At 41.2% G+C, this 27,083-nt stretch overlaps 1 protein-coding gene across 2 annotated transcripts; it reads left to right on the top strand.

Annotated features, from left to right (window-relative positions):
* Positions 1–133: 133 nt before the first annotated feature.
* LOC106576051 (myoD family inhibitor domain-containing protein) lies at positions 134–27,083 on the top strand. Of its 2 annotated transcripts, none has more exons than XM_014152886.2 (5): positions 134–514; positions 851–955; positions 2,795–2,905; positions 19,659–19,964; positions 24,438–27,083. In XM_014152886.2, the coding sequence occupies exons 2-5, from the start codon at positions 862–864 to the stop codon at positions 24,689–24,691; spliced, it is 765 nt and encodes a 254-aa protein (XP_014008361.1). In that variant the 5' UTR covers positions 134–514; positions 851–861; the 3' UTR covers positions 24,692–27,083. The 2 variants fall into 2 exon arrangements, with proteins under 2 accessions (XP_014008361.1, XP_014008360.1); XM_014152885.2 differs by having other exon boundaries at positions 144–514; positions 793–955.

The raw sequence follows: 27,083 nt of genomic DNA on the forward strand, positions 1-27,083 counted from the left end.
CTTGGAGGATGATCTGCATCATTATTGGACAAGGTGCATCGATGCATATCAATATAATGATAGGTGACAAGCAGATAATAATCTTCAGAGCAAATAAGCAGCAGTTATACCTTGAGGACACTTTGTTTAGGATACAGTCAAGTGGCAATAGTTTGTTTACACGTCAAAGTAGATTTTCCCAACATTTTCCCATGGTCCTTCAGACACTGCACACGAGCTCTCTACTGTAATTTCTGCAGCTGGCCGAGTGGTTTTCAGAATCCGGATATGATGAAAATGTTTTAGACCAAACTTTTATCAAGCGAACCAGCAGAACGTCGAGGACATTAGGAGTAATATTACAACTTTTCCCGCGCGATAATCGGAATAAAGCGAATCATTGGAAACGGATTGATAGCTTTTGAGATATTTGAATTGACAACTAGTGCAGAATTTTCAAACGAGAAGGCGTTTCACTATGGAGGAGGGATGGGAATAAGTCAAACTTGAGGCAGGGAGTTGTCATGTTTGTAAGGTACTTATCAACAAACTTATTATGCATGTGTTTACAGTGCAGGCCTATGTGATTTATTCGATAATAAATAACCATATGTATAAATGTAAACGACTTAGTTGTAGGTTTCCTTGCCGTTTCTAAAGTTTCTGTAAGGCAGTAAAAGGGGAAAATTCCACTAACTTTAACGACATATTGTGGGTTGACGTCACTCATACTCTGCTCTCTATGAGAGAGAACCAGCATTGTCGTTAACTTGAGTGGTAATTTGTTACTCAAATCTACATTCAAATTCCCAGGGTTAAGGGCTAAGGAGGAAAAGGAGGCTCATCTTTATCTGTCGTGTATCTCTCCAAGAGGACTGTCTCATGTCCACGGAGACTGTCTTACCTCCGGAAGGGCCTGCTGGGCCAGGGAAGAACCTTCAACAGGAGACAAGTCCTCTTCTCCCAAACTCTCACGGTATGACAATATACTGCTTATAAAGGCTGACAACATGACTCTTATGCAATTGTTGTTTACTTGTTCTGTGAAGGTGTTGTACTTGTGCTCTACATCTCTTTCACTTTCAATGAACACTGGTGTCAATTTACCATTGAGGGAATATTCCATCAATACTAACTTGGTCAAGATGGAAGATTAGTCATCATTGAAATCATGATCTTATTTTCCTTGCATGTCAAAATCCATCAGCTCACTCAGAACAATAATAACAACCAACATGAACCCATTCCCCTAAATTATATTCCTGTCGTTTTACCAGACATCAGTATCTATACACCAGCATTAGGCATGTTAATGTTTTCATTATTTCGCAATAAAGATTGAAGGAACGCCTTGGTGACTATTAGCAGGAACCACAGCCAATTAGAGTTTTTAATTAACTTTCTAGTTGCCCGTAAGATTATAACATGTAAAATAAGCATGGCCCTGTTTTTTCTTTCTTCTTCTTTCAAACAGCCCGTGAACCGTTACCCATCCTATTTATACCAAGCATCATTACAGCACTGTCAAAAATAGCAAAGTAGGACAGAGTAAGCAATCACAGGGACGGGTGGCAAATGGATTTCCACTGGACCTTCAAAGCCTTTCTCAGTTAAGACTGGATTTCCCCTCTCTCAGGAGGCTGTAGATGTTCTGAGAATAGGCAAATGTATTTCTAACTGTAATCACTAAATACAGCGATGCATCACACACTGCTACTGTAAGTGTGCATCGATCTGAGAGGGAGGGAGTCACACCAAGACTAAAGACTGGTCATCTATCAGCCCATGCCTCTGGCTAAGATTGGGCCATATCTATCTAGAGCTCATTCATCTATCTGCCATTGCTTACTAAACAGAGCGGCAGCATTACAGGCCTGCGACAAATACATCATCCGGCTAAGGAAAATAACATTTGCCATGTTGTGCTGAGCCATTCGTCACCTTCTTTTCCAGAACCAAACAACATGAAAGGGCTATGGTTACAACCAAAACATAACCCCCCCCCAAAAAAAGCTAAAATAACAGGAATTGTCTGAAGCGAACGGAATTAGATTTTTCAACTGTGTCACAAAGACTCCCTGACAAAGGTCATGCAGCCGAAACGCGTGAGCATTTTTGAACTTTGTTTCCATTGAACATGCTATACAAATAAAGGCATTTTAATTGCATGAAGAGTGCCTTGGTCCTCACTTCTTTTTTATGTCATAAAGACATTGTAGATGTTTTTGATGGTTGTAGCCAATTAGCTAAACATAGCAGGAATGGAGATGGTATTTTTGCATTGATCTTTTAATGTACAGTATTTGATGAGGGATCACATAGTACTAATAACATCACTCAGCGAGATGGGTCTGACCTTTTTGCATAGTTATCGGAGCAGGTTTTTGTCTGCGTCCGTTTTTCAATATAGATGAAGGCTGTCTTTATGGTTGTAACAACTTTGGCAGGTAGTGCACACCCGAGAGTAGAGAAAATGAGATCCAGAAATCTGGCGTTGGCTTTTACCTGAACCGCCTTGCTCCCGACTCTGTTGTGTAACCTTTCGAACAAAGGACAATGTTTTCTCTGGCAAAAATAAGGCAACCCTGACTTGGCTTGTCCTTCTGTCCTTGATATTAGTATTACGTCCACCGAAGTTGACCTTCTCATCACCGTTTACATCTGTTTCTGAGTAGAAGTATATAATGCAACTTTATTTTGACCAGTTGAGTTGTTCAGTGGGAGTACATGCTAACAATCTCTCTGTCTCTCTCTCCCACCTTCTTTTTCTGCGAAACAGTTGTTCATTTTCTTATGTTCTGTGCTTTGAACCTAGATGCTTGTGAAACTACAAACCCATCCGGAACATCGTGTCCCAGTGGCACGTCCACTGAAGTACAAAGTCACGTGACGGGGGACAACACGACCTATTGTGACCCTGTTCGAAGTAAGTGTTACAATGAGGGGCACCTCGGGAAATCCTGCTGTTACGTGTTTGCCCAGATCCTCATCTGTTACTTTACTGGGATCCACATAAAACACAATACCTAAAAATTGTATTATACGCATTGACAGAAGCACTCTAAACATGTATAGCCTTGTGCAGTAGCCAAGCCCAGCTATCATACCTGAGCAATGTTTTTGTCATGCACATGTTCTGTCAGGACCTTCAGACTTGTCATAAGCTGGCATCATCAATCAACACTTGTTGTCACTAGGCCCTGTGGCAGCCTAGAAACAGTGGGTTAACTGCCTTGTTCAGGGGCAGAACAACAGATTTGTACCTTGTCAGCTCGGGGATTCGAACTTGCAACCTTTACTAGTCCAACACTCTAACCACTAGGCTACGCTGTATGCCCGTTGACAGATGGTCCCTGTGAAAAGTTACCCTCCAAGTTTCAGAGAGAAATGGCAAGATAGTTTTGAAGTCTAATACAATGGTCTTGTGGGATTAAATAACAATCACATGGGAGGAAGTAACATGCGTGTTCTCTCATTCTGCTATAATGACCAATAGTTGGCATGGTTGCTCTTCTAACCCTTCAGCTTGCTGTAGTGTGAGTGAGGAAATCCTGTTGTGGTTTGGCTTTGACTGTCTAGGCCCACTTGTTTCAGCTTTCAGTGCACTTTAATCTTTTTAGAAGGCAATCATAGTGTTATACATGGCGTGTTTGCACTGTAGCCATGTTTAGGTTGAAGCAGATAACATGCTTAGTTGTCCTTTATTTGTGAGATAAGAAATCTCCCTTACTAGCACTGACTTTGCTGATAGCTACTTTGAGGAGAAATGTACTGTGATATGTGGTTGTCCCAGCAAGCTATCTTAAGATGAATGCACGAACTGTAAGTCGCTCTGGATAAGAGCGCCTGCTAAATCAGGGTTTCCCAAACTCTCTGGTGGGGCCCCCTAGGTGCACGTTTTGGTTTATGCCGTAGCACTACACATCTGATTCAAATTATCACAGCTTGATGGTGAGTTGGTTATTTGAATCAGCTGTGTAGTGCTAGGGGAAAACCAAAACGTGCCCCAAGGGGGGGGCAGGACTGAGTTTGGGTAACCGTGTGCTAAGTGACTCAAATGTAAATATGCAACACGCCTGACATATCCAGTTACTAATGAAAGAAGGTGCCATAGCAACAACAAAGGAATCTGTGGTTATTTTGCAGTCAAGGTGATACACACTTGGTTGTTTCTTAACCCTTTACACTCATACCAGTATACAAGTTGAAACTAATAAGCAGCTAAATTGGAACGTAGTGGCTGTACAGTAACACGCTATACATAACGTCAGAGTTCTGGCTCTGAGCTTCAGACAGACGTTCTGAGGTTGAGCACCGCACGCGACAAGAGTTAAAGACTGTTCTTTGCGTTATTAAAGTGCATTGAAATTACTTAGGAACTGTGCACACTTTGGAAAGGTGTGTGGCCACGTGGAAACACCAGTTAGTCATCAACCAAACTCCTGTCCTTTTTTTGGTCTTATGATGCACCTAGCTCACGTTTTCCAGGAATAGTCTTATCATGTTACTGAATGTCTCCGGAGTATTTTCAGATTTCGTTATCAACAGATGCGGCAAAATGTACAGTAAATGTGAAACGCAGATAAAACCACCAGTGTAATGGTTGGATTCAGTCTTGTCAGGTGAACTGTGTCCTCACCTTTTAGTGTAATAATTGTCCCGTTATCGCCAAACTGTTCCCTTTCAACTGCTACCATGGTTATGCATATGCTTTTCATATTTCTTCTGTAAAACATTTAAATTCCCACGAGTGTAAAGGGTTAAGCAATGTAAATGCGTCGTTGTGCCCTTTTGTTCAGCAGAAATAATAGGGGAAACAAATAAATTGATTGGGAAGTTCTCACCGTTTTGTTTTTGAATGGAAAGTGAATGTCAACCTATTTCCAACTCTGAGTCCCACTGAGTTAGAACAGAACAGGTTGTTTCTATTATCACAGTTCTTTCCAGAATGTTCTGCCAATTCACTGCCAACCAATCTCTTGTCTTGAGGTGTCACTATTAACCCACTCACAATGCCTCTTACTGCTCGACATTTAACCTGCCAAGTTTGCCAAAGCAATATTTTACACTTAAATCACACTGTCTTTTGCCAAGAGACTAAAGCAATCTCATTACCTGAAGATTGACTGTTGTTTGAAACAAACTTGATTATCCACATTCCAGGTCAGAATAGTACAGCAGTAGAATCAGAAAAAGCAGCAACTCAAACTCCTCTAAAACCTTCTTGTGTTTCCAACTCCATAGGGAGAGTGTGTTGTCAGGCAACACTAATAGCAACAACAACCTGATTGCTTCCATCCATGTAGCTGTAAGAGTATTGTTTACATTCTGAAGCAACAGCTCTTTGTTTCTAGGCTGTTAAACTTTTCCAGGGCGCCTTTTCGCTAATGACTTGCCGTTGGTTTGTTTACCGGCGCAGTCTTCGAAGAGGGATTTTTAAGCAAGAACTTGTCAAACTAAGGTCTCTACTGTAGCTAGCAGGTGTAAGTAGGTGTTCTGATGGTCATGGAATTTTGGATGATGGTAATTGGCCACCCAAATGACCGCGGTCACCGTAATAACGGAATGGCAAAAATGTGTTTTTAAAAAAACATTGAAGTACATTTTCTCCTCTCCGTTCCTGACAAAAATACGTTCCAATGCATGAGCCACGTATGTTAAGATAATTTTTATGGACTTTCTACATTACCATTACAATTATTGCATCACAATACCAGGCAGCATATATGTGTGTGTGTGTGTGTGTGTGTACATATTTTTTAAAGGGTTATGACTGTTATTTTATTTTCATGTAGTTCTTCATCCGTAACTTTCAGTTACAAGGTTATTGTGCCAGCCCTAAGTGTAGGCTATGTAGTGTACTGTATGGTGTACTGCATTACTTGCATGTGAAATGCATCACTTTCATCTAAAAAATAAAGAAGTCTGTGCCAACAGTTTTAATGTAGCAATTGTAGTCACCCCCCACAGACTGTGTTTGGGGAATAAGAAAGTGAGGGAGACGACAAATCTTCTTTTGAGCGAAAGGTACAGGAACATGTTTTAGTCACTTCAAATAATGATTAAAACCTAATCTGTGTATAGAGGGCCTGCTTGACTTTAATGAAGCCCTCGCTTACTGAAACAGGAAATCATCTTACTGACCACGTAGTGCCACTTTATTCCTTTTTCTTTCCTCCCACTGTCCGATTTCCAACTTGTTGGGTGCCCTAGGCTGCATGGGATCTGTCTGGGTCTGTTGTTTTTTATTAGCCTGAATCAAAACAGAAAATCTGGTGCTTGTTATTTGAACTTGTTGTCTATTTCTGTCTTAAAGGGTAACTTCAGCCCCAATTTCAGCCTTTGCCTAACCCCTCCCCCCAGAAATTATGCATTCAGGTGAGAAGTTGTGGGTGGGGGGATGCTCATAAATATTCATTTTGCTGGTGGGTAAACTTAGTTGTACCTGATCCCAACACTTTCTCACTAAAGCATACTTACCAGAAGTCCACTGGCACTCTGATAATGCAATTCTGTGCATTGCGAGTATATTAGGCTCTGGATAGTTGTCCCAGATTGGTAAGGCGCTGAGTTCTTTATCTATTGCCACCTGTGGTGTAAGTTCAAATCCCCCATGGGGCACAAATAAAATTGAAATGTGGACTCTAGATGTCGACCGATTTAATCGGAATGGCCGATTTCAAGTTTTCATAACAATCGGTAATCGGCATTTTTGGACACCGATCATGGCCGATTACATTGCACTCCACGAGGAGACTGCGTGGCAGGCTGACTACCTGCTATGCTAGTGCAGCAAGGAGCCAAGGTAAGGTGCTAGCTAGCATTAAACGTATCTTACAAAAAACAATCAATCTTAACATAATCACTAGTTAACTACACATGGTTGTTGATATTACTAGTTTATCTAGCTTGTCCTGCGTTGCATATAATCGATGCGGTGCCTGTTAATTTATCATTGAATCACAGGCTACTTGGCCAAACGGGTGATATAACAAGCGCATTCGTGAAAAAAGCACTGTCGTTGCACCAATGTGTACCAAACCATAAACATCATAATTCTTCAAATCAATACACAAGTATATATTTTTAAACCTGCGTATTTAGTTAATATTGCCTGCTAACATGAATTTCTTTTAACAAGGGAAATTGTGTCACTTATCTTGCGTTCTGTGCTACAGAGTCAGGGTATATGCAGCAGTTTGGGCCGCCTGGCTCGTTGCGAACTAATTTGCCAGAATTTTACGGAATTATGACATAACATTGAAGGTTGTGCAATGTAACAGCAATATTTAGACTTATGGATGCCACCCGTTAGATAAAATACGAACGGTTCTGTATTTCACTGAAAGAATAAACGTTTTGTTTTCGAAATGATAGTTTCCGGATTTGACCATATTAATGACCTAAGGCTCGTATTTCAGTGTGTTATTATATTATAATTAAGTCTATGATTTGATAGAGCAGTCTGACTGAGCGGTGGTAGGCAGCAGCAGGCTCGTAAGCATTCATTCAAACAGTACTTTACTGCGATTAACAGCAGCTCTTCACAATGCTTTTAAGCATTGAGCTGTTTATGACTTCAAGCCTATTACTCCCGAGATTAGACTGGCAATACTAAATTACGTATTAGAACATCCAATAGTCAAAGGTATATGAAATACAAATGGTATAGAGAGAAATTGTCCTATAATAACTACAACCTAAAACTTCTTACCTGGGAATATTGAAGACTCATGTTAAAAGGAACCACCAGCTTTCATATGTTCTCATGTTCTGAGCAAGGAACTTAAATGTTAGCTTTTTTACATGGCACATATTGCACTTTTACTATCTTCTCCAACACTTTTGTTTTTGCATTATTTAAACAAAATTGAACATATATATATCAGCCAAATTTAATCGGTATCGGATTTTTTTGGTCCTCCAATAATCGGTATCGGCGTTGAAAAGTCATTATCGGTCGACCTCTAGTGGACTCGCATTTATTGCGTTCTTGCTTTGGGAAGAAAAGTGCAATCATCACCTTCAAAATGAAAATCAGGGAATCAATTCAATCCAACCCGCATTGCAGTATTTATGCAGTAGCTCTTTTTGGGGGGGCTCACGAGTGGCGCAGTGGTCCAAGGCACTGCATCTCAGTGCTAATTTGTTCTTAACGACTTGCCTAGTTAAATAAAGGTTAAATAAAATAAAAAAATCAATTCCAATGGTCAAATGAACTCTAATTGGTTTTGGGCACTGTAAAAAAAACTACTACTACCAGGGAGACCCCCCTGTTACAGGTATGGTTTCACTTTTCAGAATTAAAAGTATATGGGCACAGGAAAAATATCTGCCCCTTGTGGGATTTGAACTCACAACCACTGAACTATGTATGAGCCAACTGTTTTAGCAGACTGTGCCAGTCATAGCGATTGGGAAAATAGTTGGCATGACCACCATTGTCATCTGTCTTTTGACAATGGATGTAGCAATGAATATAAACGTATAATCCTCATAGCCTACACTACCGTTCAAAAGTTTGGGGTCACTTAGAAATGTCCTTGTTTTGATTGAAAGCCAATTTAAAAAATATATTTTTTATTTTAAAATAACATCAAATTGATCAGAAATGGTGTAGACATTGCTAATGTTGTAAATGACTATTGTAGCTGGTAACGGTTAATAAAGAAAAATAAAAAAATTGAATATTTACATAGGAGTACCGTGGCCCATTATCAGCAAGCATCACTCCTGTGTTCCAATGGCACGTTGTGTTAGCTAATCCAAGTTTATCATTTTAAAAGGCTAATTGATCATTAGAAAACCCTTTTGCAATTATGTTAGCACAGCTGAAAACTGTTGTTCTGATTAAAGAAGCAATAAAACTGGCCTTCTTTTGACTAGTTGAGTATCTGGAGCATCAGCATTTTTGGGTTCGATTTGATTAAAAATCAACTGTTTCTAGCTACAGTAGTCATTTACAACATTAACCTTGTCTACACTCTATTTCTGATCCATTTGATGTTATTTTAATGGACAAAAAAGTTGCGTTTCTTTCAAAAACAAGGACATTTCTAAGTGACCCCAAACTTTATAAAAGCACATAGGCATGTTTCTTTGAAACTGTAAGCAAAAATGTTGAATTTGATCATATGTGGAAATATGCCTTACTGCCTTTTGAATTTCGTGTAACGTCAGTAGTCAAGGAAGCATTTAGCTAAATATATTGGCACACTCCACATACCAAGACCATTGCCAAATAAGGCACGCTGTCATCTGCTTTTATAGTAAGCCTTGAGGTGGTACCACCCAGCACATCTAGAAGGGAGTGGATTTCATACTGAATCTCTCCCTTTTATAGTAAGCATTGAGGTGGTACCACCCAGCACATCTAGAAGGAGGTGGATTTCATACTGAATCTCTTCCTTTTATAGTAAGCCTTGAGGTGGTACCACCCAGCACATCTAGAAGGGAGTGGATTTCATACTGAACCTCTCCCTTGAGATGACATAGAGGAACCTTCTCAAGCGAGAGTAGAGTTGATCCGCTTGGGGTAAAAAGAGCTAGATTTACTACTAAAAGACAAATGTATCACTTTTGCAACAAACTGTTAAAATGAAGACCAGAATTGAAGTGTTTCACTACAACTTAGCCTAAAACAACTGGTTTCAGATTTTTTTTTAAAGTTACTCTTCAACAGTTAAACTTGCGTTATTTAGCTCAAGTTATTTCTGACCTTAATTATGCAAAGCGTGAAGGGCATGTATGTTCAGATCACTGTCTTTTGTTAGAGCCCTTCACCTATAAGGCCCCAGTATGTGGCAGCTAGCAGGGTCTTGTGTGGCTTGGCCCCTAGGGGAATATACTCAGGTAATATCTCCTCTAGACTGGGCTTTGGCTCTGCAGGCCCGGGCCTTAAATAAATTGCCAGGACCTAACGCCAGTTTTAGGTGTTTAATCGCCACATTATTCACTGTGATTGTCAAATAGTTGAAGTGCTCTCGCCGTGGATAAAGAAGAACCCTGGCTGCTGAACTGATTATAATTTTTATTTTTTTTATCTTGAGGGAAATTCTGAAGTGAAGTCGTGAGGTCAAATAACATGGCTGTCGCCTTGAAAAGAAATACATTAGTGTGGCCTTTGTGTGAATCCCTGATTGTGCTTTTACTCTGGAAGCTTCAAGGTTATTACCCGGGTGCAGAAATTACCTTTAGGTAGTTCATATTTGACACTTCCAATGGTAGATGTATGTTGATGAATTGTTGCAGAAGAGCTTGCTTATTGATGCCTCAATATAGCATCTATGAAATGAATGCAGAATAGTGAGATATCCAGGAATCGTCATTGTTTTTAATAGAGTTGTGTAAAGATGAGTTAGACGCACATGCTAAATGTAGCACCCTAGTAAACAGGGTAAGATCCTGTGAACTTCAGAAACATTCCTATATTCAAAAAATGTGTCATTAATTTTTTTGTGCTATTCTTTCTTCCAAAAAGAACAGCATGGTTGTTGTTATCCAAGAGCTAAATCTTTATTGTAATCCAGCAGACCCCTGTCTCTACTGAAAAAATGTCTAAAGCATGAGCGCATTAAAAACAGAGGCGTCATTTTCAAGTGATTACTTACCAGTGGGTCATGGAATCAAAACAGTATAAATAGGGTGAAATGGTAGCACAGAGGTTGATTAAAATGGCCATTGTAATTATTTCCTCATTGTCTTGCTGTAGATGGATTTCATATGGAACATTTTAAGCATTGAAATGAGTATTTCCAGAAGTGTTGAAGCATTTTCATTGTGGATGTTTTAAACAAAAAAAGAGATTGAAAATAATGATTAGATACAGTGCCTTCGGAAGGTATTCAGACCCCTTGACTTCCACATTTTGATAGGTTACAGCTTTGTTCTAAAATTGATTCGTTTTCCCCCCTCATCAATCTACATACAATACCCCATAATGACAGCAAAAACAAGTTTTTAGAAATTGTTGCTAATTTATTAAAAATACAAAAAATATCATATTTACATAAGTATTCAGACCCTTTACTCAGGACTTTGTTGACGCACTTTGGCAGCGATTACAGCCTTGAGTCTTCTTGGGTATGACGCTACAAGCTTGGCACACCTGTATTTGGGGAGTTTCTCCCATTCTTCTCTGCAGATCCTCTCAAGCTCTGTCAGGTTGGATGGGGAGCGTTGCTGCACAGCTATTTTCTGTTCTCTCCAGAGATGTTCGATCGGGTTCAAGTCCGGGCTCTGACTGGGCCACTCAAGGACATTCAGAAACTCCTGTGTTGTCTTGGCTGTGTGGTTAGGGTTGTTGTCCTGTTGGAAGGTGAACATCTTGAGGTCCTGAGCGCTCAGGAGCAGGTTTTCATCAAGGATCTCTCTGTACTTTGCTCCGTTCATCTTTGCCTTGATCCTGACTAGTCTCCCAGTTTTTACCGCTGACAAAACATCCACCCAGCATGACGCTGCCACCACCATGCTTCACCATAGGGATGGTGCCAGGTTTCCTCCAGATGTGACGCTTGGCATTCAGGCCAAAGAGTTCAATCTTGGTTTCATCAGACCAGAGAATCTTGTTTCTCATGGCCTGAGAGTCTTTAGGTGCCTTTTGGCAAACTCCAAGCTGCTGTCATGTGTCTATTACTGAGGAGAGGCTTCCATTTGGTCACTCTACCATAAAGGCCTGATTGGTAGAGTGCTGCAGATATGGCTGTTCTTCTGGAAGGTTCTCCAATCGCCACAGAGGAACTGTAGAGCTCTGTCAGTGACCATCGGGTTCTTAGTCACCTCCCTGGCCAAGGCCCTTCTCCCCTGATTACTCAGTTTGGCCAGGCTGCCAGCTCTAGGAAGAGTCTTGGTGATGCCAAACTTCTTCCATTTAAGAATGATGGAGGCCACTGTGTTATTGGGGACCTTCAATGCTGCAGAAATGTTTTGGTACCGTTCCCCAGATCTGTGCCTCGACACAATCCTGTCTCGGAGCTCTACGGACAATTCCTTCGACCTCATGGCTTGGTTTTTGCTCTGACGTGCATTGTCAACTGTAGGACCTTATATCGACAGGTGTGTGCCTTTCCAAATCATGTCCAATCAATTGAATTCACCACAGGTAGACTCCAAACAAGTTGTAGACACATTTAAATGTAAACAGGATGCACCTGAGCTCAATTTCGAGTTTCATAGCAAAGGGTCTGAATACTTATGTAAATAAGGTGTTTCAGTTTTTTATTTGTAATACATTTTCAAAAATTCCTACTAACTTGTTTTCACTATGTCATTATGGGGTATTGTGTGTAGATTGCTGAGGATTTTTATTTAATCCATTATAGAATAAGGCTGTAATGTAACAAAATGTGGGAAAAGTCAAAGGGGTCCGAATACTTTCTGAATGCACTGTATGTACACCTCCATCTATGTTCTGAAATCTTATACACAAGTATTTCTAATGTGTGGATATCTTCTCACCGCCATAATGCAAACAAACAAGGTTACTGGCTATGGAGAACGAAAGAAACAGACTATGGAGAACAAAATATTGTTTTGCAGTGTTGGAGGGAGGATTTGAATACTCAAACACATTCAAATTATTGTCAGTTTTGTAATAATAGTAAAACACACAGGCCTAGATCTCATTCCCTAGTTTACCTGTCTTCTTGGAGTAGTCGGAGCAGGTGTGCACAGAGCTCCGCTATATCAACTCTACTGCAAAGGCTCTGCTGCATTCCCTCAACAGCAATGCCCTAGTGCAGCTCCACTCTGTTGGTTCCCAAACCAACTTCACAGCACAGAGGTAGTGCCTTGGAGAAAAGAGAAGGAAGGCTCGCTCACTCACTCACTCACTCGCTCGCTCGCGCACACACACACACACACACACACACACACACACACACACACACACACACACACACACACACACACACAGGGTCCCACTTCAAATGAGAGCGGTGCAGGGGGGATTACTTTGCTTCTAACAGGGTTTTGGCTCCAACATTAAGGTTAAAACCCTTTTCTATTACAGAGATCTCTAGTGATGTTGCCCCCACGGTGTTTGCAGGTTCACCACCTCTCTGGTAGGTCATTCTGCCAGGGCTCTGATCACTGGACTGTGACTGGGGACCCGGCTGGGCTGGCTCCATTCAGACACAGTGCAGACGGCGCTCCCTGGATAGAGCTGAAATCAATACGTCCGTCTCCGTTAAAAACCCACTCAGAGTCAGACTAGCACCTCTGTACCCTAGTCTGATCACACAGCTTAAGGCCCTGATTGGCACCTCTGAAGACAAAGACCATTGACCCATAGCTGTCCCATTAGCTGTGGTTAATGCTCAGATTGATACTGAGCAAATAAAGGAACCATGTCTATAGATATTTTTTATAGACTGACTGCCCCATACAGACCCTATACTAGTTGGCCTTTATGGACAGCTCAGTTTTGCCTTGTTTCTTTTGTCATTTGTTGTTTTTGCTGTGTGTTGATTTGGAATGCATCTGTCCTCCTCTCAGGTGCTGTTAGTACAGTAATGCCCTCCCTCCAGATGCATTGTGCCCCGTTTGAATTTCAAACAAGTCTGTTTCCTGTGGAATTTGTAGCTAACATCAGCATACAGATTTAGACATTTGTGGAATCTGTGAGTCATCAATGTAACTGAAACTGAAAATAATCTCCTCATCCCCCCCCCCCCTTCACTCTATTTCGCTGTTGCTTAATTTTGGTTTTGAGTCGTCAGAGAGAGGGTGGAGCACTCTGCGAGTATGGAGTCTGGCAGCTCCCCTAGGCCTGCTCTGAGTCACGTCATAATTGATCTTTCTAGAAAATGTGGTAGATGCCTGTGTAAAGTATAAATCTGTGCTATATGTGAATTTTCACAAACTTGTGAAGATATGTTTACATTTGATTTTTACTACGTTCCTCTCTTGCTCTCAGATGGAAACAGATTGGGGAAAAATGTTGATTTTATAAAGCTTAAGACAGAATCACAGCACAGGTTTCTTTTTTTATCTTAGATGAAAAGGAGGGAGAAAAGTGTAATTCAACAGTGCTCAGATTTTAAGGCTGTGGTGGATGTCCTTGATCTGTTCTGTTATGCTACATTAGCACCACTCAAATTAGCAGCACACCAAATTCCACACAACACAAGAGGGGGAAAGAGAACTTCAACGCCTGTGAGCTTTTGGCGTTTGCACCATGTGAATGATTTTCCTCTCTATGTGATTCATTTAAGAGAAAACGGCATCTCATTGGGTGTTTTTAATGATTTAGATAGCAGTCAGACATATTAATCTCACCAAATGTTCCATTTTGAAATCGAAGGATAATTGATGATAGCCTCCACCTCCCCCAAGAGTGCCTGAAAGGTTCAGGTCGTCGAATCAAGCTCTTGTCTTTCAAGTTGCCTTCTCCACTGTAAAATGTAATTAAGCAGAACAAGGTCCGAAGGGGTTATTTTTTTCCCCTCAATCAGCGGCGAAATGACCAAATTTGAAATGAGTAAATCCCAGACGCCCTGCTTTCCTTGTCATTGTTATCAAGAGGGTGAGAGAGAGGCAGTCTAAAAGAGGGAAGGAAAGAGACTGCAAACAAGGGAAAGAGAGGACGGCTCAGAATATTAAAACACTCGTGTCAGATCACTGCAGCAGGTTACATTTGAAGACCTACATTTGAATGATAATTTGTCACAGAGAATTAAGTGTGCCAAGGTGAAAACCAGCTGAGTAGTAGTAACTTTCCTCATTCAAAACAGCAAGAAAATAAGACATTACTGTAGATATGGATGTTTCTCCAGGAATTAGATGCTATATTATAAAATACCATCAGAATAGAGGGTAGGAGGGCTAATGGAGTTAAAACACTTCTGTCGCATAACATGTCACATCCTGCTGATAGGATACTCTATCAGAGAAGGTCATTTAGTTCCCTCAACGGGCACAGATGGCCCGTCGTCACTAGGCTAAGATGAATAGAGCTGTGTGTGATCAGTTGGACGGTTACTTTTTTAGTATAGGAGTGATCTTTACCACGACAACCACCACGGAGTCATCCTGAGATTGTCACGTTTTATTCTGTTGAAGCATGATACATGTTCCTGTTACGCTGCATGTGTTGAATGTCTTCCTGCTTTTAGGTGAATGCTAGTCTGTCTCCATTAATTAGTTAGACTAGGCTAGTTGGACTAGCTTATCCAGGCTATTCTGAGCTACAGCACACTAACACTCAACATTTTCACGCTAGATTTTCTATTTAATCAATTTGAATGCAATTAAAATGCAATTTTTACGCCTGATACATGTACAATGATCACAGCCTGGGTTGTGTTGAGTAGTAGTTGAAAGGACAATTCATGATGATTCTGACATTGCATGTCTCTTCCAACAACCTGTCCTCTGACACAATAAAGTCCTTGTCACAGAGTTGGAAGGTCAAACTGTAAATGAGCTTTGATATGCCGAAGGAACATTTTAAATCAGAGCCTTTGTAATAACATTCATGGTGCTATTTTTTTCCCCCCTTCTCTACATATAATTCCCCTGGTTTTGCGTCTATAACTATGGGAATGGGAGACGTATCATTTCTAATGAGAAAATATATCCCTTTGGATTGAGCAGCCCAGCTAGCCAGACATTACAGGGGTGTTTGTTAGGAGGGGAAACGCCACCCCGGGCTGTTTAGGCGATGATGAGACCGCTGCTAGGTCATTGGCACATTCCCAAATTAGCATTTCGATCAACCAGGTATAAGGTCGGAACATGTATAGGAAACATGTTTATAATATGTACATATGTAATGAGTACAAAGATAAACAAATAAGTTACTTGAAGAATTACCATTTGAAGTGTCTTTCAGTGTTTTTGAAAGAGATGCTCCAGTTGGATTAGTTTACATCTTGTTTGTCATATATATATATTTTTTTTCTTCCTGTGAGTATTCCACAGTGCATTTGACAAGCATGCTGTATCTGGCTAGCTATTAGGAGATGGGGCTGGATGGATCTGTTTAGCCTGCTGACATGTGACATTTGAATAACTAACTGTATGTTCCTTATGATAGGCATCCTAATAGGTCTCTGCAAACAGAACTCTCTCTCTCTCTCTCTCTCTCTCTCCCGTTTAATATTAAAAAGGATTGAGCCATAGAAGCACAGCGTTCTAGTTTTTAATCCAGCTCATGCCTTACCTATGACTTACAGTGTAGTAATGTGCAAATTAGAATTTCCAAGCTGCCCTGTTTTGACCTCTTAGTTATATTATTGTTTATACAGCACATTTGAGTCGATGTTCATATTCCTGTGTCTTCCTGGTGGGTCAGTGTGATATACTCGTGTCTTTTGGGTGCAATTTTTAATTCTTCCTATAGGACCTATTTTCTGGCACACACAAAAAAAGTAGGTGTTTATACACAGTTTTACATACAGAGCGATCCCGCACACAGACCGTAGCGCGCTCTAGGCGCACCGGCGCTGCTGTCCCCATGGCGTGGGGTACTACTTGCTGAAGACTTGGTGACAAATGGCAATTATATTTGTGTGTTCTTCATGAATCCATCAAACACTGGCCTTTTAAAAAAATGCTCCCGAGATATTTGAGCCTGTCAGATATAAGGGACCAAATTGGGATGCTGCTTAGACAGTCAAGAACCACTCACCCCCAGTTCTCTCTGATATGTTTGACAGCCTGTGTAGAGGAATACTCCATGTATTATTCAGCTACAGATGTACACTCTCAACAGTTGTTGTGTTAGAAATAGGGTGGTTAGAAGTCCAATTTGAAGTGTGTTTTTTCTTCCTCTCCTAAACATGTTTTTTTAATGCCATCTGTCAGGTTGTGTACGTCCACCAGCTCCGAACAAGTTTTTGTGGTAAACCACTCAACTGTTCAATTTTAATCGCTTATGATTATTTAAACTTCTGGGAGGATGTATTTTTTATTTTTATGATGGATATGTTTCCTTGTCTGGATAGGAACATTGACTTTGCATTGCATTTATATTACATAGGCATTTATATTGTATACCTGATCTATAGAGTATACAGTTGTTATCCAAGTTGATGTTTTACTGTTATTGTCTATTGCTGCTAGTTCTATTTCTCTATTATTACCAGAAGGAGTTCTACAGTATATTCTACGTTCTACTAGCTAGCTTGGTTCAGTGTGGTTACATGGTTCATCATGCCATCATCTTTGGCAGGATCATCATTAAGGTGATCAATGATACTGAATATTACCCTGTTCCTGTTAATTCATCTTCGTCTCCCATTGCCTTCTCTGGATAAAAATAAAAATGTCTGCCAGAGACACTGGGAACCTGTCCCTAGAAATGTGTCTTCCTAGGCTCGCACTTGAACCACTTTCTAGGCTTTCTAGTGTGTCGGAAACCCAAACCGCTGCTTTTTTATCTGCTGGTTTCCTAATAACTATTTAGACTTCGTAAATTGAAAGCTTGACTTTCTCCAAAGGGAAAGGTAATTATGCTGGCTGAGGCAGAGAATAGACTGTGCGTTGGTCGTTTGTGGATGCCTCCATGACCCCTGTATGAGAAAAGAGACTGCTTTATTACACAAGCTGCTATGGATAATTTATTTCATAGGCAAGTGTCATCTTTTAGGCCAGAGTGTGCCGTCACATAGTCCTGCCTACATACTGTGTTTGTACCTACCCAGTAGGCTATGTCAGTAAAGGGTATTGAGCTTATTATATATCATTTTTTACATTTACCCCTTTTTCTCCCCAATTTCGTGTTATCCAATTGGTAATTTGTCTTGTCTCATTGCTGCAACTCGCCTACGGACTCCGGAGAGGCGAAGGTCGAGAGCCATACGCCGCACTGCTTCTTGACACACTGCTCGCTGAACCCAGAAGCCAGCCGCACCAATATGTCGGCGGAAATGCCGTCAAACTGACAACCGAAGTCAGCTTGCAGGCGCCCGGCCCACCACAAGGAGTTGCCAGAGCACGATGAGACAAGGAAATCCCGGCCGGCCGAACCCTCCCCTAAGGCGGACAACGATGGGCCAATTGTGCGCCACCTCATGGGTCTCCCGGTCACTGCCTGCTGTGACACAGCCTAGGATCGAACCCGAGGCTCTAGTGACGTGATGCAGTGCCTTAGACCGCTGCGCCACTCGGGAGGCAAGCTTAAGATAACTTTTGCACTAGTTTATATTATGGTGTGTTTGTTACCGATTCTGAATTCCACTGTTACAAAATGTGCCTTAGTACAGAATAGATTGTTGATGTTCACTATAGAAGAACAAAGTTGATGTTACATGTGGATATGGTGAAAGAAAACAACAAGCAATTGTTGAATCTCCTTTTTAGCCACCGTAGTTTACTAACAATGTCACGTAAAAAGCTGTAAAATTCATCAACCTGGGTTTAAATCAGAGCATAATGAATTCTCCTTTGTGCTAACCAGTTGTCTAATTCAAATTGCATTGAAACCTGATCCCAAAAGTCTATTTGTTTATAGAGGCAGCATGCGGACCACTGTACGAGGAGACAAAGCAGTGTCTGTTTTTAATTGCATTGTTTTGCATCCACATTCTCGTCAGAGAGGTCTCCCTGGGTGCTGAGAGTGTTGTAAAAAAAAAAAAGGTTGGCTAGATCTCGATTTTCCTTTCTCTTGTTATCACTTTGCTCTAGTTGGTGAGCAGACAGGTATCGAAAGAATGGCCATTTTCAGATCGCTGTTTGGTGCATCCACTTTGACTTGGATAAGTTCAGGTACAGTAGTAGCACTCTGCAAATCAACACTACATCGTGTGGCTGTCGCCAACAAAGTTCCCCTGTGAGTGTTGTATTGCCGTATGGGCCGCCGCTTGTACAGCACTCGCACCCTAAAATGCAGAGTTTGTGAAAAAGAAAGGGAGAGAAACTCTAAAGAGCTGAATAATTCAACGGAGATCAATAAGTCACCGTGCTGCTACTTGTCTCTCCTTTGTGATGCAGATGGAAGGTAATGCAGGAGCTAGCTCCCTGTAGAGCTGAAGGTGCAGGAGTCTCTTCCACTGGAAATGTCAACGCTCCCTTTATTTTATCAGATGCCCGACATTCATTTGTTCGGGGGTTGACTCTTCATGGCTGGCTGCTACCTGTCACACGTGGAGCGACTGTAAGAGTGTGAAGAGCCAGAGCTTTGAGAATGGGGAAGGGAAATCACTACTCTACTGTAGCAGAGGCAGGAATGCATGATCAGTCTCTCTCTCTCTCTCTCTCTCTCTCTCTCTCTCTCTCTCTCTCTCTCTCTACACCTGGGTGCTTCTCCAAGAAAACGCTTGTTCACTCACTGTACAGGGATACTGTACTGTGTGATCATTTGGCTGTGGTGAAGGTTGCATCCTCTTCTGTGCTCTTTTATTTGTTAAGGCTCCATGATGGCAATACAAAAAAAGTGCAGTTGTTGAAGGTTTAGCCTCGGGATTCCCGTATCTGTTCTGATGGTATGAAAAGATCAAAATGAGAAATCTTGAGGGTTACAAAAAAGTAACCTTAAGTGACTTATTTGGTACTTGTCATGAGCACCCAACATAACAAAGACATGCAGTACCTTGAACCTTCTAAACATCCTTCTCTATAAAACCTGAGTAGAGAATAAATGCCATGTTTTCAGTCAAACATGCTGAAAGCACAGTAAGTGCTCTGTAACTGAAAAGAGAGGAGTGTGACATTTAAAAAAAAGAACTTTTCCCATCCAGCTCAACCTCAACCGCTGCCCCAGCCAACCGCCTCTGCGCAGGGAGAGCCCGACGAGGGAGGAGAAGATGCTGCTTCTGCCAGGAGTCAAAATGACCACCAATCCTCCACCGGCCTGAGTAACGGCAATGGAATCCGCCGGCAATGTTCCTGTGGGGCGGAGCAGCACAGGAAGCAGCACCCATCGCCCGGCATCTCCCAGAAGATGCAGAGCCAGCTTCGTTCCAGCCTGTCGGTCAACAGCGACAGCAGCAGACGGAGTAAGGGAAGCTCCACCGGATCCAACAAGCCTGGGACGTTACCAGAGGGTGAGTTATAAGTACTGGGCGCCGACTGTACACACACATATACTGTCTTATATAGAACACACACTCTCACCAGTAGGTAAGTACTGTGCTCCAACTTAAGGTCATTCGAGTCACTCACACACTAATAATCACACAATGAACACGCATATCCTTCATCTGCTTGGCTTGACTTTCCCCTAGCACTTCATCAACACCTTTAGTGCAGGTCTTCCACCATTAACATGCCATTTGTGGAGGGGACAGAATAGACAGTCAAAAATGGACAGATTATGTCGGTTGTCTTATTTTAATGATGAAAGTACACTTTCATTTGGCCAAGGCCTACTTCCAATGGCTTAATTTTCCTCAACAACAACCGAAAGGATGGATTTTAGAATTCAGGGGGAACCATCATTTTCTCTGGTGTTGTGCGGAGGTGTGTGTAATGAAGGTGATTGGTGTTCTGAATGACTAATGGTCAGTAAGGTGTGACCCGCTAATGAGGCTGAGCCGCCCAGGTTGCCTGCGAAGTGTCATCCTTCCTTTCAAACCTCCCTCCCTCTGCATGGGCCCATGTCTGTCCTCCAGTCTCCAGCCCCACTGTGGCTCCTCATTAACAGTGGCTCTGTCTGTCTGGGAGTCACACACACACACATCCTCTTTTTTATCTCGTAACAGCTGTCTGCTATCCATTATCTAACCTGCCTGCTGCTCCCTGCTTATCATCGCCTCGTCTCTGACTCCGCTCGCTTTGTCTTTTACTTTGTCTTATAGAGGAAGAGGGAGTAAAAATAAGATGGGATGATAGGAAGTGTGAAATGTGTGACACAGTGAGTTCCAAAAGTATTGGCACAGTGACACATTTTTTTTATGTTAGCTCTGTACTCCAGCACTTTGGATTTGAAATTATACAATGACTGAGGTTGAAGTGCAGACTACCAGCTTTCCTTTTGGGGTATTTTCGTCCATATCGGGTGAACGGTTGAGAAATTACAGCACGTCTTGTACGTAGTCCCCCCCATTTTAGTGGACCAAAAGTATTGGGACAAAATTCACTTGTGTGTTAAAGTAGTCAAAAGTGTATTATTTGGTCCTATATTCATAGCTCACAATGATTACATCAAGCTTGTGACTCCTCCACACTTGTTGGATGCATTTGCTGTTTGTTTTGGTTGTGTTTTCAGATTATTTTGTGCCCAATAGAAATGAATGGTAAATAATGTATTGCCATTTTGGAGTCACTTTTATTGTAAATGAGAGAAGAATATGTTTCTAAACACATCTTCATTAATGTGAATGCTACCATGATTATGGGTAGTCCTGAATGATACCCTCAAATTAAAGCTAACAGTCTGCACTGCAACCTCATAGTCATTGTATCATTTCAAATCCAAAGTGCTGGAGTGCAGAGCCAAAACAAAAGACTTTTGGAGCTCGCTCTGTGTTTTTATATGGATTGGGGAATTTGAGATTGTCATCACCAAGGTTAAGCTATTTGAAATATGCAGCAGATTAATGGTAGGGCTAAGACTAACAAGTTATAGAGTTCCCTATAAATATAAGATATGATACAAGTTAAATATTCACCAATGATGTATTCCACCGGTGTCATGTTTTTCTTCCACGTCTTAATTGGCAAAGAGAAATAGCAGCAACAGTTCAATAAGTCTGTCTCATTACAGCTTTTGTGTTGCTTATTTTTCGACTTGTGTTTTTCTTAGTCAATATGTTCACACTCAAGTATTTATCTCCCGGTGGAAAACAGCAAGCTGTTGTGTTTTAATGTTTACATGGATTACCATAATCTGTTTGCCTGTGAAATGAGCTACTAAACAGCTCTTCTGGAAGAGAACCTAGCTCGGGGGATTCTTGGCACATGTTCTCTAGCACTGAAATAAAGCTGTGATAAGTTCTGTATACGCTACTGACTGAAGAGTTGTTTACCGCTCGTCTTTTAGTCAGGCTGGGGGTCGGTTGGGGCCTTTCTGTGGTTTTTATTTGTTGTATAATCAATTATGATTTGAGCTCCTTAAGTCCCATTCAATACTTTTTAAGACCTTTGTGGTGACTGATTTGGAATGCTGTCTTTTGCTTTCTTTGCTCTGTCGTCACACCTTGGTTCGTGTGTATATTCCCCGTATCCACAAGTTTGACCCTTATTCATGTGTTATGGACTTGCACTCTAAAGGCTACTGCATGGGGTGGGCCTCTCCTCTCAATCGCTCTCTCTCACCCTCCCTCTCTCCCTCCCTGTGCTTGGCAGGCAGCTAGGCAGTGTCCTGGCCCTCCACCCAACAGTCTCTCTTCATTTGAATGTTTTCGTTTGGCTCGATGGTGTGCACCCATTCCAGCTTGTTTTATGTCATGCTGCTCCTCTTTTTGATGTGAGCCTTTGGAGTTTTTTTTTTCTCCAGATGTCTCAAACAATTTCCTCTGATGCGCTCGCCTCTGTTTTTGGCCCTCCAGAATCTGGGCATCTTCGCCGCGTCCTGACATTAAACATGAACGATCTCTCACTGAGGCGGTGTCAGTTTGCGCCGTATTTTTCTTTTGTGGTAGGAGAGATGTCTGGCGTTCTTGTGTACATGACCCAGCCAACTTCTGTAACGCTTTCACTAATCGCTGCCGTTGAATTATACATCCAAGTGAATAGCTAACTGCTTGATGCTATGTACAGTATTTAGTATCACCAAATGTAAATGTAAAATGTATCAGAACAGTGTACGCTTTCAGTTCTAGAATACGGTGCACAATATGTATAGGTACAGTATCATGAATTCATGTTTTTTTTCAATAACTTAATGTCATTGTTTCAAATGCTGACAAATTAAGCGTTTCTTCGAAAGTGTCTCCGTTGTAGTTTTGCCTATGATTTATCTGCGTTCAAACATCTTTGGGAACACAATTGTATCGTTTCATGTTGGCATTCTATCTGGTTTGTATCCGATACAGCACTACTGGTCAAGCTTTTTGGCCTGCCTGTGTGAGGAAGGGGAAAAAACTACTTTGATTGCTCAAACATGAGCATTCAGCATTCCTCAGCCCGTCCCATCCTCTCCTCTTTTCCTTCTCCTTCGTTCTCTTCCTCAAACCAAGTCAGAAAGGAGCCCTGTCTTTCTGACAGGCTGAGATAGTCTGATGAAAGTTCTGAAAAGGCACTCTGTTTGTACTGGCATTTTTCTGCATCCATATCCATATCTTGCAGCTCAAAAGCTCTGCTGGGCTTTGACTACAGTGTGGGTAGAGGTGCATGTTCTTGCCGGACGCGGTGGTAGGGACAGCCTTCTCAGCTCCTTGCATGGTACAGAAAACAGCACGGCAGAGGAGATCTGTGACGTAGTACACAGGACTTAGTACAAATATGTTTATTCATTTCAACTAACATTGTTTAAAATGCTTGCATGTGCTTTGATTATTTTAATTCTACATGTTCTTTACTTATTGTTTTGTCTAAATCTGTTGTCCGTCCGTGTATTTTTGTAGTTTTTACTGTGTACCACCTGATTTTCATGTAACGGACGTTAGTGCATGACATCACTTACATTCTGAACAAAAAACGGAATAATAAATTCCATACAATAAAACGACAGCTGTCTCATTGGTGAAGCTGAGAGGAGGGTTCTCCATCCTTTTATTGGAAGACAACAGTGATTTGGCGTTGTGCTCCCCAGCCACGTAAAAGGTCGAAGAAGAGGTTGAATGTTAATCAGTGATGATGAAAACGGCAGCATTGGCACAACAATTTGCCAAGGAGAAGAATTCGGACTTTGCTAATCAGCTTTACGTAATCATGTCTGCATTTGCATGATAATGCCCCAATTATTTAGAAAGCTGCTAATCAAAACTCAGAAGTGGAATTCAGTCCCTTTTGGAATTTTCCCTGATTCCATTTGGCTCTCCTTCCTCCTCCCTGCTTAGTCTGCACCATCTACTCAGTTAATACTCTCTCTTATGCACCTGAATGCCCACACACTCACACACACACACACACATATATATATATATATATGTTCATGCACACACACACACACAGGTTCACGCCCACACAATACACACACCCAGTCATGGACACAGTTTCATCCATAGAGACAATATTCTACTATTGACTATACTACTGTTGTTCCATTTCATTCTGTGGTTTTGTCTGTTTTGCACATTATGTTGTCAGTTAATAGTGATAGTCTGTTATCTTGCCCTATTTACTGTTAGGACATTATCATACTGTACGTGTCTGAGTAATTGGCCAGTCTGATTTGTGACTGTATAACTGCCTGAGCCCTGCTCAAGGCTTCTGATTACAAAGGACCAGGGATTAGCTTGCTCTGTTCCAGGCAGGGGTTTTAATCAGATTTTTCCCACTTTTTAATAGGCTTTAGTTCTTGTTTTCTGCTTGTTTTCTTTGTATTTGATCATGCTTCGTGTGGTTTTCTGTGTTTTTTCATCCATCCTTCATCCTCCACCCGTCTCTGTGGACATGGTGTGTGTTGGACCCAGACTGCTGTGTCCACTGCATCCTGGCCTGTCTGTTCTGTGAATTCCTGACCCTGTGCAACATGGTGGTGGCCCAGGCTAGCTGTGGCACCTGCACCTCGGAGGTCTGCTGCTGCTGCTGCTGCGCTGAGGACATGGGAGACGACTGCAATTGCCCCTGCGACGACATGGACTGTGGCATCATGGATGCCTGCTGCGAGTCCTCCGACTGCCTGGAGATCTGCATGGAGTGCTGCGGCATCTGCTTCCCCACATAGGAAGGACCATGATGGGGATGGGATTGGGAATGATGGCCGTAGTGCTACTGTTACCTGTACTTTACACTCCAGCAAAGGGAGGGAGAGATGGAAAGTGTGTGTGGGTTAATGGTGGGTGCGGTGTGTGTTAGCATATGTGCGTGTGTACAAGTGCGTGCCTTCGCTATAAGCCCACACAGAGAGATCTATTAATCTACACTGGGCCTCTCTGCCAACATGGCCAAGCAGGGGCCAAAAATAGTTTAGAAATGCTTTTGTTACGTACCACAAGTATAAAAATGTTATTTTAATTGACCAAAGTGTGTTTTCTGTTGACAAATATGTTAATCAGCTCTTTAAAAAGAATTACTTTAGATGCCTTATTGGATTGAAAGATCATCTCTATCATTTCAGGAATCCTATCCGACTGACATCTTTGCCTTAAGTGTTTCTTCACTACCAAACTGTCAATTCCTGACGCAAAATCAAAGGAATACATATATTTTACCTTGATATTTAGCAGCCTTTTAGTGTGTTTAGTCAGTACTGTATGACACTGTAATAACGTTGATGTTTCTGGGATGTGTTTTTCCTACTCCTATTAATACACCTTCATGACACATATTCATGAACAATCTGCGTCAACCGATCAGAACAGCCGTAGTTCTAGTCCATATCTACTGTAGTTTGCAAAACGATACATACTGAAAAGCTTCATGTAAAGAAAGTTTGAAGATCAGCACTAAATCAGGTAGATTAGTGTATACCTTTTCTGTTAACAATGTATTTAATCACTTTTTGTTCTGTATGTAAATAATGTACGTGCTTTGTAGGACACATTTTAGTTGTCTTTCGGATTCAAGTGTGCTTGAGTTACTTACAAAACTGCACAAATTTAACTCCATTATGTATAACCAATGCTAATCTCGGAAACCTAGAACTAAAATCTATTGCTTGTTAGTTGTCCCATCCCAGTGTCGTTTGACAGATGTTACGATACCATTTATGCTACGTAGTCTAATAGCAAAATATCTAACTGTGTCAACAAATCTCTTTGAGAAGAATTGATGGATCACAGGCAGGGTTAACTACAGGGTTAACATGGAGTTAAAGGACATCTGGGTTGTCAGGCTTTGGAGTATGCTGCCATTGCTGTTATTAGATCAGAGGAGATTTTGATTTAGGCCTACTGTCAGCAGTTCACTCCAGATATGAGTGGTATTATTCTTGTCAGATTGTTCCTGATTGTTGGCCTGATATAACTAATGATTTAATGAACATTTGAGTTATACTGTAGCGTGTGCCCTTACGCAATGTTAAAGCCATATTGTTGGAAATAATGGTTTTAGTCTATCCTGAAGACTCTCACCATGGTTTTCACCTGTCAGTCTTTCAAGCCGTGAATATACTGGATATACATTGGAAATACTGGCGTCCTGGAATATACAAGGGATAAGAAATTTGTCCGACTGGTGAATTGCACATTTTCTTATTGTAGGAAACAATGTTTTTATATTGTTGACGATCAATTATTTGCTCAGTCTTACACTCACTTTGATTACATACTGTACGGTACGACTGTTACTTCTGTGACGTTATTTAGCATGTATTTGGGATACTGCCTCCAGTATTACTTGTTCAACTGCACTCTTTAGGAACTGAAAGTGATAAGGAATTATAACATGGCTGACCCTGTTTGCCATAAGCGGCTTTTGGATTACAAGTGAATGACTCGCAACACAATAAGGAAATATTCTTGACTGTCAGATTCGGAGGAGAAGAGAATCCTAAACTAATGCACAACTTTTTTTCAGCAGATTTTTTTTCTCTTCTTAATTCTGTGTATCAAGTTGAGTTTGTGGTGAATCATTTTCTCGGTCTCGAAGAAAAGATTTGCTTTGATCTTGTTTTAGTGATACTTAACACGGGGACTCATTAGTGTGTTGCTATTCTAAATGGTAATGTTCCTTCTCTTCACACCATCAAAGATAATGTGCTGTCAAATCTTAGGCTTGCTTCTCTAATGGTGGATTGTTATTATGTTTAAAGGAGTTGGAAGGACACCTCCGCAGCAGATAGCGTTCCGTCGCACTCTGTATGAAACTAAGCCGCAGACCTCTTAACATTCGTATGATGAACTAACAGTCTTTCTCTGGATATGCAGGCCTATTAACAGGAACAACACTATAGATAATGTGAAGACATAGTATTTACATGTATTTATCTTTTTCTAAAACTAGTATGTTTTTATATTCTGTCCATGAGTTGATGTGTATGTGATATACTGTACCGTCTTCACCGTTTCTATCTTCTAGAAGACCTCTTTTCACTGCATTTAGCATACAACACACTTTGTAGGTTGTTATACATTAATTCAGAATCATGTCTGAAATAATAAAACATTTAAAAATAA

Source organism: Salmo salar, chromosome ssa17, assembly GCF_905237065.1.
Source record: "Salmo salar chromosome ssa17, Ssal_v3.1, whole genome shotgun sequence".
In the NCBI taxonomy this organism is placed as follows: Eukaryota; Metazoa; Chordata; class Actinopteri; order Salmoniformes; family Salmonidae; genus Salmo; species Salmo salar.